This window comes from Paralichthys olivaceus, chromosome 14, assembly GCF_024713975.1.
Source record: "Paralichthys olivaceus isolate ysfri-2021 chromosome 14, ASM2471397v2, whole genome shotgun sequence".
Taxonomy (NCBI): Eukaryota; Metazoa; Chordata; class Actinopteri; order Pleuronectiformes; family Paralichthyidae; genus Paralichthys; species Paralichthys olivaceus.
In genome coordinates this window covers 23,351,187-23,366,160 of record NC_091106.1, presented here as the reverse complement: position 1 = coordinate 23,366,160, position 14,974 = coordinate 23,351,187, and the positions used below count along the sequence as shown (strand labels likewise).

At 43.2% G+C, this 14,974-nt stretch overlaps 1 protein-coding gene across 9 annotated transcripts in view; it reads right to left on the bottom strand.

The window, feature by feature from the left end:
- The window catches only part of itsn1 (intersectin 1 (SH3 domain protein)), a 33,523-nt gene extending 18,625 nt beyond the window's left edge, over nt 1-14,898 (bottom strand). For 4 of the 9 annotated variants that reach the window (XR_011246044.1, XM_069538691.1, XM_069538692.1 and 1 more), the window contains exons 1-18: nt 14,689-14,885; nt 8,862-8,921; nt 7,571-7,663; nt 7,089-7,152; nt 6,783-6,943; nt 6,105-6,299; nt 5,725-5,803; nt 5,316-5,416; nt 5,167-5,230; nt 4,920-5,057; nt 4,628-4,722; nt 4,121-4,260; nt 3,752-3,874; nt 3,313-3,462; nt 2,828-2,968; nt 2,571-2,658; nt 2,286-2,425; nt 818-901 (exon numbers count right to left, since the gene is read on the bottom strand). Coding sequence is in view for 8 of the 9 variants with exons in the window: in XM_069538691.1 (XP_069394792.1) it covers nt 818-901; nt 2,286-2,425; nt 2,571-2,658; nt 2,828-2,968; nt 3,313-3,462; nt 3,752-3,874; nt 4,121-4,260; nt 4,628-4,722; nt 4,920-5,057; nt 5,167-5,230; nt 5,316-5,416; nt 5,725-5,803; nt 6,105-6,299; nt 6,783-6,943; nt 7,089-7,152; nt 7,571-7,663; nt 8,862-8,889 (1,884 nt within the window). In the remaining variant the exon portion in view is untranslated. Of the gene's footprint in view, nt 1-817; nt 902-2,285; nt 2,426-2,570; nt 2,659-2,827; nt 2,969-3,312; nt 3,463-3,751; nt 3,875-4,120; nt 4,261-4,627; nt 4,723-4,919; nt 5,058-5,166; nt 5,231-5,315; nt 5,417-5,724; nt 5,804-6,104; nt 6,300-6,782; nt 6,944-7,088; nt 7,153-7,570; nt 7,664-8,861; nt 8,922-14,688 lie in introns of all 9 variants that reach the window. The other 5 variants (XM_069538695.1, XM_069538696.1, XM_020093470.2 and 2 more) reach the window with 3 other exon arrangements.
- Nucleotides 14,899-14,974: the final 76 nt, after the last annotated feature.

Sequence of the window (14,974 nt, the reverse complement as noted above, 5' to 3'; positions counted from 1 at the left end):
ATTTACTTTGCAGATTTCATTCTGTTTTCCAGGAGGCCGGGTGAATATTTTTATTCTTGACTCACAGAAGGAGAGGCTCTTGTGAGTCACTGTGATGAGTAACGTGCCGTTGTGACAGACACTATAACTGACCCGTCTACACTGGAGAGACGATAAGAGCCTGGAGGCCAAATGTATTTCAGTGTTTGGGGTCAGTAATTAAGGTGATACACTCTTTCTACATCCTCGATTTCTGAATAATAAAACGTGTTTCCCCTTCTTTCATAACGATTTAATTTATTTTTACTTCTCTATTTTAATCTGGGTTTAAGACGTTTGTAAACTATAACAATTTCCGTCTGCACAAGCATTTCAGCTCTGTGTGATTAATTATCCTTGTCCATACTAACACACCTGAAAATGTGCATCATGGCACCACACATGTACACTAAGCATGTGCGTACCAGTGTCAGTCGAGTGAGTCAGGAGTCCAACCTCACAGCTCGACTATTACAGTCAAGCTTCACTGAGGGCAGCTGCGCAAAGCAGGCATTTTAAAAGTCTAGTTTGAAAGTGTGAAGGCGACAAAGACTAAAGTGACTTCAGTACTTGAAGCTTGCAGGTTAGTTATGAGACAAGAGGGTGAACAGTGTTTTTACTTCCTCTGATAATCAGTGCTGGTCCACTCAAAATGCAAAAACTGCTCTGAGCTCCAGGTTTCAAATCAAATGCAGAATGGTCGTGGTGTCATTTGATATTATTTTCTAAAACAAATTGCAATCCCCCCCCTCCCCCCGTTGAAGTACCACCCCATTCCAGCAGTGGCAGTGTGCTCTACCTGTCTCCCTCTCTGCTCCTCCTGAAGCTGGCGTCGCAGGGCCTCTATCCTGGCACAGTGGTTGGCATAGAACTCACACAGAGACTGGCATGGGCAAGGGAGCCAAAGGCCAGTGTAGGGGATAAATAAAAGGAGTAGAAATTATAGAAGGAAAGGTTTATTATGTAGATTAAACAAAAGAATATGAAATGGAGGAAACAATGGCAACGGTCAAGAAAAGAGCAGGGATGAAACACAAGAGGTGAAGAGGAAGCAGAGCGAAGGCCGGAGGAGCATTGAAGAGTCCCAGAGGGTATGAAGGACAGAGGAGGCACAGCATTGAGAAAAAGAGAAGATTTTGGGGAAGTGGAGGAAGTGGTGCAGAAAGGAAGGCGGAGGGCGTTTTAGTCAAACAGTTCACATCTCAGTGGTCTGTGCCCCCGTTTAACAAAGAGCTGCACCACTGAGACATGGCTGGAGAAAACTCACGTCCACTGACTGACTTTTTGTTCTTAAATACACTGACTCAAAATGAGAAGCCGCTTCATTAGCTCGGCTACTAGAGAATGAATTTATTGTATTTCTGGTGGTTTTCCTCTCTCTCTCTCTTCTAGTTCTCCACACTGGAATATACCACAGGACTAACTCCTCTCTCTGACCTGAAGCTGTGTCCTGAAGCAATGGGAAGAAAAAGAGGTGTCAACAGATGATCTATGAAACATAAACAAGCACAAGCTCCAAACCGAAGAAATAAAATAACAACAGTCCCTCCATCTTCCTCTCTCAACAGTAAATCGTTGGTGACATGAAGCAGCTGACTGAAAACACTCCGAAGCACAGCAAGCTCTTTTTGAAAACACAGGCATCACCGTTAATACACACAAATACACACCAACACACAAACCAACACAGGTACACTAGTGACTTAGATTTAAACATCAAAACTTCAACAGGAAACATGAACATTGGACTAAATAATTCAAAATAGTTTTACGTTCAGAGGTTATAAGGGACGGGACAGGACTTGAATTAAATAGACGGTCACAACATGAATCCATTGATTAGAACATTAACTTAGCAAAACAATTACTGCAAGCTAGGTAATTAGCCACTTTAATCATGTCAATGATAGTCAAAGGGAAGAACTACTTATTGTACCTGCACAAACTACTACTTAATTTTTATCATAGAGTTTGAATAAGGTGGTTTGGAATTCTTCATTTCAGTTTTTATAAGATCTTCCTTCATTGTAACCTGGTTTCACATTCATATCCAATATTTTAATGCTATTCTTCAAGGGTTGATTAAAACCTTAAAAGTGCATCTAACTTCTTTCACTCAAGTATCTCTAGTAGCAACAAACTCTGTTATTTCATTATCACGTAGCCCATCATGTTGCTACATACTGATTAGCACATGCATTTAGCTCTTGTCGACGTGTTTTTCACCTCCTGCCCTGTATTCACTCACAGGTTGATGAACTGTTTACCTTCAGCTGAGTGTTGAACGCGTCTATTTCCAGCAGTTTGGCCCTCGTCTCTCTCTCCACAGCATCCAGCTGCTCTCTGAGCTGCTCTCTGCTGGTTTCCTTCTGCTCCACAGCCTTCTGCAGGGATGACAGACTGTCACCTGAACACACACACACACACAGATGGATGTCAGGATTATCATTCGCAGACATGCTCGGAAACAAATTCCAATCAAGAACAATACATGAAATCACGAGGAGCAGCGTAATGTGCAGTAGATGTGAGTGTGTGTATGAAGAACTCACGGTGCAAACTGTTCTGTTGAACCTGTTTCAACTGATCATTGAGACTCTGTTTATCAGGAATTAGCCTCCCGAGCCACTGCTGTGAGTCCTGGACAGTTGTTTCAAGACAAAAAATTGACACAATCATCACATAGTCAATTAAATGTTTTATTCAAAATCTTTGTGATACGAGAACTGGTCATTATTTTGACACCTGTTTATCTGACACTCGTGTTCACTTGCTGACGGGGTTAGGGTTTACATTTTTTCTCTCGTACCTGCAGCTGCTGTTGTAACAGGGTGATTTCGGCGATGCGTGTTTCTCTCGTCTGATTGGTCTGCTCCACCTCTCTCCGCTGAGCTGACAGACGGAAGCGAACGTCCTTCAGTTTGCCCTCCAGCTGGGTCTTCTTATCATTCTAGACGATGGGAAGGGGAAATGAAAGAAGGAATATACTATCTGGTTTCTGCAGATGCAAGTATTGAGTTGCAGTGAGAATTAGTTGTCAGCCATTTTTTCCTTCCTGTTGGCACTGGCTGATTGCTTTCGGTTTATCTTGTGAGAAACGTTTATGCCTGACACTGTCACACAAATCGACATAACCTCCGCCAGTCCAAAACCAGCTTTCTGTGACAGACTGACTTGTTTAAGTTGTAAAACTGAGCCTGTGCCTCTATTTGCAGCAGTTTCTCCGCTCTGACAGAAACACACAGTTTGCTATGTTAATCATCTAACTAGATGTTGGTGCTTGTGTCTCATTACCAGAGCCTCAAGTTCGAACTCCAGGGTCTTCTTCCTGGCTTTGAGCAGCACTATACTCTCCTGCTCTCGGTTCCTTTGAGTCAGAAGCTCCTGCCGTCGTTGTCGCTCCCACTCCAACTGACGCTGACGCTCTAATTCACGTTTAGCAGCCTGGACAAATGAAAAACACACACACACCGAAATGTTACAAAATGATGGTACCAAAACACTGCTAGGTCAGAAGGCATCACATCATATTATAATATTATATTATACACATCATTATATACATGAAGCCACCTGCTGCAGGAGTGTAAGAGCTAACAAGGGAAGCAGGTGACAGTGAGTGAGTGAAAGGCCTCTCAGTGGCCTGCTACAAATGAAATTACACTGCTGCAGCAGCTGAACATCAACTCAATTAAAATGCAGATACTTGAGAATCATTTCCTCTTCTCTTTACCTCTCTTCTCTCGATCTCTTTGCGTCTCTCCTCCTCTCTATGCCTCTCCAACTCTCTCTGTCTCTCCAGCTGCTTTTCCAGTTCCTGTTGTCGTCTCCTCTCCTGCTCGAGACGTTCACGCTCCTGAAAAAATGAGAACAAACGTGAGCAGACAGAATGAAAAGCTCTTATTTTGTTGTCATCACATGTATTAAAACAAAATAATTTATACAAACATATTCGAAAGACATGAGATAATGTGGCTGGTACAATGACAGGATGAGGCTCCTATTCCAGTAGATATTTTCTGGCCCTGTATACAAATGATGACCATGTTAAATTCAAATCCTGAAAGCAGATAGTTTGGAAATGAGGGATCAGTATCGTCACCTTCCTCTCCTGTTCCTCTCTCTCCAGAGCAGCCAGTCGCTCCTGCTCTTTCCTCTGTTGCTCCTGCAGAGCTTGACGTCTCTTCTCCAACTCCAGGTTTCCTCGCTCAAAGTTTTCCCTCTTCTTATCCTCAAATGTCACTGAGGAGAGACAAAGTTAGTTCTTACGAAGAAACTACAGATGCTATGGTGTAGCATTTAATAATGTAAATACATAATCCAAAGTGAAAAACCTATTTCTAGTCTTGCTTAAGTACTAAAGGTAGGATAAAAAAAAAAAGAACCATCACAACTATCATAAACAGAAATGTGATCATTTTAAAAATGCTACTATTGGTGAAGCAAGTGTTTTAAAGTTGGACATGAAGACTAGTTCAGTGGTTGAAGCAGCTCTGTTCACCATTAATCATCTACCAGCTAACAGTGAATCAATACAGGGACAAGATCTAGCTCCAGTTTGAACAGTTAACATGACAGGGTCCAGTTCCAACGCTGGCGAGGACCAAACCTGGTAGTTTCTTATCTTGGCTGCTCTCAGTCTCCTCCTCTATTTCCTCCTGAACGCTCTTCTGGTCCGACTGAACACTGTCGCTTCGCACACGCCTTAAACACACACACACACACAAAGACAGTGATTACACTACAAACTATCAGTTCCCTCTCATTCGATATCGTCACTCTTCGCATCTGGGGGAATTCAATCTATGTTCACAGATACATTTTGTATGATGTTTCTTTGTGTGTATACATATCCACACACACACTAAGTCAGTAATGTGGTATTTGGTTATAGTATTTACCTGAATGTGGGTGGGAGGTAATCTGGTGGTAACACAGGGGGCAGCGGTAACCCTGACATGGCCATATCGATGAGGTGCATGGCCAAGATGAACTCCTCAGCCGTCAGTTTTCCATCCTGGTCGATATCTGACAGACTCCTAGAAGAAACAAATATTCCTGTTGAAGCACTGATGTCCTTGAGGTACATCTTCTGGTTTGATAATGTTGAAATGATTTGGATTTCAGGTGATTATTCAATGCACTGACCATATTGTGGCCAACTGGCCTTGAGGAAGACTAGACTGCATCAGGATAGTGCGAGCCTGTGGACCTGGAACGTGACGAAAAACAAATGATCGCGAATGATGATATTTTCATGTGTGTGTGTGTGTGCGTGTGTGAGTGTGTGTGTGTACCTGTGAGGTGTCCACTCATCATCTTGTCGTGTGAATTAAAAAGCTGTCTGTACTTCAGCCTTGAGGACTGAGGAACAGCCCAATCACAGGGGGGCTGACTGCTGGGACAAACAACAGAGAATAGAAACAGTGATTTAAAGCAGGAAGAGACGCAATGAAAAGACACACCCAAGAATAACTCCTGAGCAAGGCAAAGAGAAAATTATATATACTTGTTTACAACCTAAATTAACTTGATGCTAAAAGGCCAAGAGCAGATGTAGGAAGTTAAAACAGAAACACCATGCCCGAGCTAACAGCTGGTGAGATTACTGGGAAAAACTATTAAAAAAAGGTCACCAACTGTAAATACCATATATTTCCTCATTTCAGTTGATTGATATGAAGCAGAATCAATTCTTTAACCTACCCAGCAGCATCAAATGATGATCCCTTCTGCAGCTTAGTACTGGAACGGTTGAATGAAGTTGACTTGTTGACAGGTTGAGCTGAGAGAGACAGAAAAATAGAACATTTTAGTCAAATATCTTGAGGCATTTTCAGACACGAAATCAGTCAAATGTCTGGACAATTGGATCTGGACACTCTCTGGAGTTTGCACATATGTTGAATGTTAGAAATCAACACACCCACTCGTCCCACTGTACATTTTGTTCTTTGGATGAGGATGAGTACAACATTCATACAGATATAATCGATCACCTATCTCTCTACAATGTAAAGTTAACAGTGGATAGTATATTTAAATAAGAGCTTACATTCTGTCGATTCTCCCTGTTGTTACATTACCTGGGTGGGAGAAGCCTGAGATGGGCTGGATCATGCCTGTGGGAGGAGCTCCATTTGCGATGGGCTGGGGGAGGGGAGGCGGGGCAGATGAGACCAGTGGGGGAGACACACCGACGGGCAGAGGGGGTAGGGGTAGAGGGGGCACGGCTGAAAGAGGAACTGGGATGGAAGCCATCGGGGGCATGGGGGGCATGCCTGAGGATAAACACACACACACACACACACACACACAACACAGGATTATCAGACATTATCTTTACAAAAACACAACTGCTCAAAGCTGCACAAGAAAAACACGAGAGAAAACAATCAGCTTTTCTCTACGGCTGAATCTGACATGATCTGTTTACACTAGTCAATGCAGAGTGAGAGCTTCAGTGTACGTTTGGGCCTGAAGGAGGAGTTATTACTTTAGACTGTTTTTATAACTTTATCGATCAGCACTTAAGGCACAATGAGCAAGGGGTAGAGCTGAGAGAGAGAGAGAGAGCCAGCATTTTCTAAATGACCTTTGGGAAAGAAGGAGTGACTCACTCTGGCCACAGATCTGCTGTGTTTTACCAGTAACCGAGTTTTACCACCGCCTGTTTTCAGAGTGACATACGGCACTTATCACATGAGCCGCAAAATGTGCAGCATTTGTTCTGTGTTGAGCAGCAGCGCAAAAATCACACTTACCGAAGCCGGTCTGTGGGGGTAAAGGCAGGGGGGGTTGTTTCATACTGGGAGGGAGCGAAGGGGGCAGCGGGTGACCCTGGAGTTTCAGCTTGATGAGTTTCATGGCGATAGAGAACTCGTAGATATCCATTCGGCCATCACTGTTCATGTCAGCCAGAGCCCTGCAGGTACACAGAGAAAACACTGATGCACTGCCCGACAAACACAACCAACAAAGTAGTGGGGATTCTTTTTAGATTTATGAATCTGCGATCTAATATTTGTCAGCCTGTGAGTGAGTAGCAACTTCTCCGCTCTGTGACTCACCAGATTTGGGCCAGGACAGGAGGGGGTAGGCCTGATTGGAGGAAGAAGTTCCTGGCCTGGTCGCCTGACAGAAAAACAAAAACAGGATGTGACATCAAGGAGAGAAAGGTCACTTCAGAATGTGCCTGGTAAGTCAATTAGTGCTGAAGGTTGTCTGGATCATAGACTAGATATAAAGATGGACGACATGACAGCTTCCGTAAAGCGAAGCCAGATCTTTGAATCCCTCCCTCGTGCATTACGGGTCATAAACACATGCCCCTCCCGTGTTGACATTAAACATACGTTTCTCAAAGATGTTTTATGTTCAAGTGTTCATGCTTCTGATAAGATTGGTTTTAATTAGTTATTTGATGCTACAGAAACAGGGTGATGAAGGACAGCTGAGACTGACAGCTGATTGGTCGATGAAAGCAGCACAATGACAAACCCGTGTGTGATTTGAGACAGCGTGCAGGTGTGGTACTGCTGGGTGCTGTTACCTGTGATGTAACCCCCTGCAGTCGGAGAGAGGCTGTGAAACTGCTGATCATACTTGGCTCTCTCATCCACTGAGATCAGAAACACATCTGGACCTGCCACACACCAAAAAATATACAACACAGACACACGATCGCAGATCAGATACTAAACCCAAAGACAAAGCCAGACATAGGCAGTAAAAAGAGGAATGACAGGAATGTGTCAGCCAATTAGTTTCAGTTCCTGTGAAAGGTTTCCTGTTGGGTAACACTTGAGGTAGGGTGTCAACTCTGACACTGATGAGGAAAGACAATAGGGATGAACAGATGAGGGACGGACAGACAGCGACAGTCCGGTTTTCTCTGACAGCTCAGTGCATGACACATCAGTTTGTCACTACCATGTGAACTTCATTGATTCATCGCTTACTGACTGACTATTGTGGGTTGTCAATTAATTTAAAACTCACCAGATAATGTCATCATAACGTCGTCTCATGGATTCTATCCAGGGTCTGACTATCATCTTAACTGTGTTAATATAAAGAACGTGATTCTCTGCTAATTTATTACATTTTGGAAACAATTAAATCAGATACCAGGTCTTGTTTTGTTTGTCATGAAGAAGCAACTGACTGTTCCATCTTCTTCCAGCAAATTACTAGCTTATGGAATCAATGAGTCATTTTGGAAATGTACGGACAATAACTGCTGACAGACACAGGATGAGCGATGCTAATTCAGTTGTCTTTGCATATATACCTTGGACTCTTTCAGCTACAATATTCATTGAGAGAGACGGTAAAACAAATAACTTCAGTATCACCATTTCTATTTACAGCGTGTGTAACAAATATATTTTCAGTGGGTCGTCCTCACTCAGTACAAAGACAAGAAGACAACATGTTCTTCCTTACTGTTAAAAATCTGTTCAGCCTGACAACTTGCACTGCGTGTGTTCTGTTTTATCTCTGTTTGTCTTTGTCCTGATGGGAGATCTGTCCGTCTGCCTCCAGTAGTAAGTTTATGTTATGTTAAGCTGATTCTGGGGCATAACACAATTGTTTTTTTTTGTCATGCAACATAACTCTGCCTCTTCTTTTAAATAATTCTATGTGCTTGACAGATATAAAATAATCTTGGTGAGATATTAAGATGTGGATTAAAACATTGTGGATTCATGAGAAACTGCAGTTTGTTTTAAATTGCACTTTTTGGAATATTATGGTGATTTTATTTAACCACTCACTCAGGAAAATATAAACAATCCCCCCCCCCCCGTCATGTCCTTCACACACACACACATACTGACCTGTGAATGTGGTGGGGAACTGTGCCATGGTTCACTCAGTCGTCTGCAGCTACACAACACCTGCAACACATTGAGAAACACAGAAGAGTTTAACAATATCATCCCACATCATGGAGTATTTAACTGCTCAATAACAAAGTGAGTGTAACACAAATATATATTTAGCTGCGTAACCGCTTCAACATAACAGCATTTTACTGATGGGCCACAAAATACCTCCATCGTGAAGCAGCTAGCTTTTGTCAGCAAGGTCAGAAATTCAATTAGATGCTTAACAGCGCGATAAAAGGACCAAATAATAGTCGGCATGACGAAGGTGCTGATACAGTAAACAAAGTCAGTCAGAGGAGACGATGTTCCAGTTCGAGTCTGGAGTTAATTTTCCACTCCGATGTGCTATAATGCTGAAGTTAAGAGTTTCTAGCTCAGTGAGCCTTGTAGGATTAAGGCGGCCCTACCTTGAACGTTTGTTTGGATGCACTCACAGAAACAGAACGCATGAAAATAAAGCACGTCTACATCAGGCTCATGCATTTGCATGTTTTTAAATCCCCTATTATGGTTCAGACTTTATAAGAAAAAGGAGGAAGACAATTAAAAAATCTTCATCAATGAACTGATGTCATCTTGAATTCAGACAAGTGTGACTCCCCAGGAAACTGGGCCATGTGTCAGCCATGCTTGTGCATGTCAACAGGGCAGCAAACCTTTATTTATGCAGGGCAGACGGCCCGACCCGCTCACTGGTTCTCAAAGTCACTTCACGGTCACTCTGTCTTTTCAAAGTCAGAACTTACAGACTATATGTACAGCTGAGTTACAAAGTTAAAGACTGTGTTTTTAAGGTGATGGGTTTTTAAAGAATAAGCGGCCATCTTTACGCAGTTTGGGCTTCGGTGTCTTGCATGCAGACTGGACGAGCCAGGAATCAAACAACCAATGACCCGCAGGATTATTGATCCACAGTGACGATCAACTTCACAAAACCTTCTACATTTCTTACAGGAATTCTTTTAGACTGTGAAAATAAGATAAAGATATAAATATTTGTCATGTCTTTAAATCTGTGTAAGTAATATGAACTAAAACATTGCTCTACCCCCTCACAACAGCACACCCACATACTGTTTGAGTGAGTGAGTGAGTGTGACATACCTCAGCCCTAGTGGAGGTATGTTAATCAGATCCAGACCTGCCTCCCTGTGACCAGCAGACAACCCACAATAATAATCTGACACACATTGCAACAGACATGGAGTTAAGTAGGGTGTGTGAGTTTATGTGTGGACTGCAGAAGTGTGATGTAAACAGAGACTTGGTTTTCTTACTGGAGGAGGAGACGCACAGTTTAAGAGTCAGTTCAGGTCATCCAGCCCTGTCAGGACACTGGATGGAATTTACGCCACAGTGCTCACACACCATCACAGAACTGTCCTCATCCAGAAACTGTTACTCAGACATTTTCACTGGAACTATTTCTTCAGTTGAAATTTGTTCTTGGCCCATTGAGGAGTGTGTGTGTGTCCCATTACCATCAGAGTGGGAGGACAAAGTAGCCAGCTTAACTAGGTCAGACGAACAAAGCCCACCCTACACAAACACACACACACAGGGACACACTTTCACGGCTGCCAGTGAGAGAATTTTGAAGCAGTTGAGCAGCTACGGTCGAGTGGAGCTAAACTAGTGAAGGGAGACATTCAAATGACTTGTTTGCTAAGTTGAAGCATGTTAGTTTAGAAACAATTTAATGGAAAATTACTAGAAGAAGTGAAGGAGGGGAAACTGCAGCAAAGAGTGTTATCCTCAAGTGAACTGACAACAAGATTTACTTTCATTTGTTCTCATGAAAATCTTATGAGATTCACAAATCTGAGATTCGAACAATCACCTGTGAGCAGGTTTTAGTCGTTCCGCAGGTTAACAGTCTGTGTGGCGAGCGAAACAGGTGAGACACATTGACTGAAATGCATCAACTGTTTGAGTTAAATATATTATTAATAGAGATTAAACAAAATGTCACCTGGACATAAAACACCAACAAAGAGCTTTGCTGTTTGACTCAGATGATAAAAGAATCTCGTCAGACTGTAAACTGTGTACGACGAATGCAAGATGGAGTCTCGCCCTGGACCGTCTACGCCAGGAGAACTAAAATATCAGCCATTGCCCACAGAGGCTAATTCAATTGTCAGACGATAGCTGATGGGCTCTGAGATTGACCACGATCCCTCAGGTCAGAGCAAACAGCGAACTAATGACGAGGATGATAAAACCCTTCGTGACCTGCAAAACTGTAGAAGCAGCCAGCAAGACATTATTAACAACGAGTAGAAATGATAAATCCAGTATCAAGCTAATTGTAAACTGCAGTGAAACATCGATGGTCAGTTGATTAAAAGGTTTATAGTCAATAGTTCTTTGTTGGAACTGTAATACATCCATTTCCTTTATCATCACATGTACTTGAGGCTCTGATGATGGTCTGTTGTCCCTCTGAACATCTATTGTGTTTGTGGGATTAGTCTGAATAATTAGAGCATTGGGATGTTACTGGAGTCTGTTATCAAGGCTTGTGGCAGATGCCTGTTTAAGCTCCACACACACACACACACGCACACGCACACACACACACACACACACACACACACACACACACACACACACACACAGAGAGAGAGAACATGATACAGATTAATGTTCAGACTCTCTTCTCTCTGTCCCCTCCCCCTCAATTCCCTGCTGACCCCTCCAACGTTCCTCTTTCACTTCTTTATCAATGAATTCGGGGAAACTGTCCATCAAGTGATGTCACAATGCTCGTGACAATGGCGGATACTTAAATATAGAACCCCTTACATTTTCATCTGATATCCTTTATCTGGGTTGAACAGTTCATTCCAGGAAAAAAGTGCAGTCATGTTGCAGATTGCGCTTTTTGATGCTGCCAATTTGCCTCAAGCAGCTTGAGTTAGTTTTGGTTGAGTGTAACAGTGAACACGCTGCTCTCAATCAGAGGAAAAACACCCGGTCTAGAGATGTATGGACAGTGCAGCATGTTTAAAAGCACATTTCTGACGCATACGAACACAAATCATTGAGTTCATCTTTCCAGAAAATGAAAATACAAAATAAAGCATCCCAACACAAAAAAAACCTGTGTAACATATGACACCACGCTGCACATTTTCAGCCCGAGTTGAAAGAAAAATGCTGTTGATGCCAAATAGATAACCCTCAAGCAAGAGACAACATTCTGTTATGGAGGCTCTTGGAGCAAACAGAGACACGTAAACCCCTCAATTAAAAGACACCAGAAAATACAGCACGAGAAAGAAAAACTAAGAGGCATCAAAGTACGTCAAGATTCCATATATTAATAAATTCATATGTGCACACTGTCCATGTGCCTGACTGATCCCTAACATTAGCATTAGTGTGATGTGTCTGATTAATATTGTATTGATAAATGTTAAGATTTTAAGAAACAGCTTTGGTCTTTTGACTGTTGCTCAGACAAAGTCATCTGAAGATTTCACCTAGGGACCTTGTTGGTATTTTCATTTTAAGCCATGTCAAAAAAATAATGCTGATTATTGGTTAGTTTGAAGCACCCGTACGTTATCTGTACATTGTGATAGTATTAATAATAACGGCCACATCTTTACATCAGCATTCTCACACTGTATACTCTCTCTCTCTCTCACTCAAACACACACACCCTCTGCCTCAAACACACCCACACACACATCCCACTGCAGTCTCTCCATCAGCCCCCTCCTGCATCACTCCATCCTTCCCTCCTGCTCCCTCCTCCCATCCCTCCTCACCAACATGCTCAGCAGCCTCCAGAGCAAAAGCTAATGTTAGCACTTCCACAATGTACAGTACAGAAAACTGAAGCACTGGGACACTTTAGGGTCATGAGGTCACATTCAACTTGCTGGTACTACAAGGAAAATGCCAACACAACAAATATTCACATTTATAACTCTGAACAGGTCAACAGTAACAAATTTGATTATTCATGAAAAAAACCAAAAGCAGCCTGACCACTTCGTTTACCAAGAGATTGTCGTTAAAGCTCTCGTCCCCTGATCATTGTAGGGAGGAAAGACTTGCTTTTTAAGGCACAAACAAAAAATAAATAATAATTAATTATAAAATGTAAAAAAACTGCACAATCTTGACTTTTCTTCTGCTGTTAATAAATAAGTTAACGGAGAGTTAATCTAATCATGCTAAATTATTCAGGTCAAATCAGCCAAACGACCTCTGAAAAGCCTCCAAATGATACGACTCGATGTAAGAGGGATGTTAGGTTCAAGGTCATGATGTTGACAATGAATGTTAATGTGTTGTGTTGATCAAGAAATCTAAATCTATCGAATGGGTTCACTGCAGCTTGTTTAAGCCTGTTTACCACCACGCTGCCTTTGTTTCTGATGGATAAGATTATGAATTCAAGCCGTTCCACTTGAATGAAATAATCAGAGTTGAACTGAGATACGATGGAACAAACTGTATTGTGTTGTCCTGATTTATAGGTCATGTGAAGCAGGGAAACAAAGTCACCTCCCTGAACACAGCTGAACTCACTGAACCCTGACTGAACCTATTTTTACTGCCCACAGGTGAACTCTATATAAAGTGTGTGATTATAGTGGGGATGTAAATGTGTCAGCAAAATAAAACATTGTGCACTTGGTTGCACTTTCTGTTATAGCTTGAAATGAACCATTGCTGCCAAATGCACACGTCACAGAATATGAATAAAAATGTGTCACACACCTCAGAAAAACATTGTGACGGCATTTCTCTCTATCGTCTTAATATTCACATACTGCAGCAGTAAAATGCTGCTTCTACATTAATGCATGAGTAATAATCATCTGATTATATAATACACAGTATAACAGTACAATTACCATGAGGTACATTTGCATGCAGAGTTCTTTCACTTGTAATACTTTAAGTACATATTCGTGATTGTATCGACACAGTACAACTTCTGCAACTAACTGGAGTTTACAGAGTCAATACTTTTATCTTCAGGCACAAACAAACAGACACTGTGGACAATTGTGTCTTTGAGCTATTCCAATACAGAGACAGGGGTAAAGACTGCAGCTGGATCATGTCCAAGTACGTGTAGGTGGTCCAACACAACTTAACGCTGTGTGTACTTGTACTCACTGGACCAAGTGTGTTCACCTGTAATCGTCCCACCTAACCTGTCAACACCCACGTAACCATGGGAACCTGAGTGGTCCTCGGTGGAAGCTCACCTGGCCTCGGGCAGGAGGAGGGAGCTGACTTCTCCTCCAGGTAAACAGTCTGTGAGCTGACCCGCCGGGGCGGCGCGGTTTAAAGGTGTGCGGGCAGGAAGCCGGGCGAGCAGCTGCGATACACACACACACGTCAAACACCCGAGCCGACCGAGGACACGTCCACCCTGGACACGTCCACCGAGGACACATCCACCGAGGACACGTCCACCGAGGACACATCCACCCTGGACGTGTCGGGACGTTTGTCGATTCATCCTTTAGATTCTAAGCTACTCGCGCAGCTCAGGTTCAGCCCCAGCTGCCTCCAGCCTGGTCCGAGTCACCGAGCAGTGATTTACCACCGTCGTGTGCTAGCTAGCGAGCTAGCTGCCCCCGGTAGCTGGTTAGCATCGCCTCGGAGCTCCTTGTCTCGTCGGGAGATTTGAAGCAGCTCCGCGATGTGACAGTTAGCAGCTGGTGTTAGCTGATGTTGTTAGCTAGCAGGTGAGCTAGGCAGCTAACGTCTTCCCCCATCACTCACACACACACACACTGACCTCATAGTTCAGCCTCCATGATGAAACCCCGGGGGAAGCCGCTCGTTGTGTGTTGACGTGTGTCCCGGACCCTGGAAGTCGATGTCTCGGCCTCTCCTCCGGCTCCGGACCCGTTCTGTCGCCTCAGCCTCTTTGCGGCGCTTCTCCGCTGGAGCCGAAAATCCGAGCGACCGAGAGGGAAGGTTGGAAAATGGGGTAACGCCACCGAAGTATCGCGAGACGTCAGCGCTGATGGGGGGAAATATCGCGAGAACTCGCTCGGTTGGTTCGCCCGGATCGCAGGGAC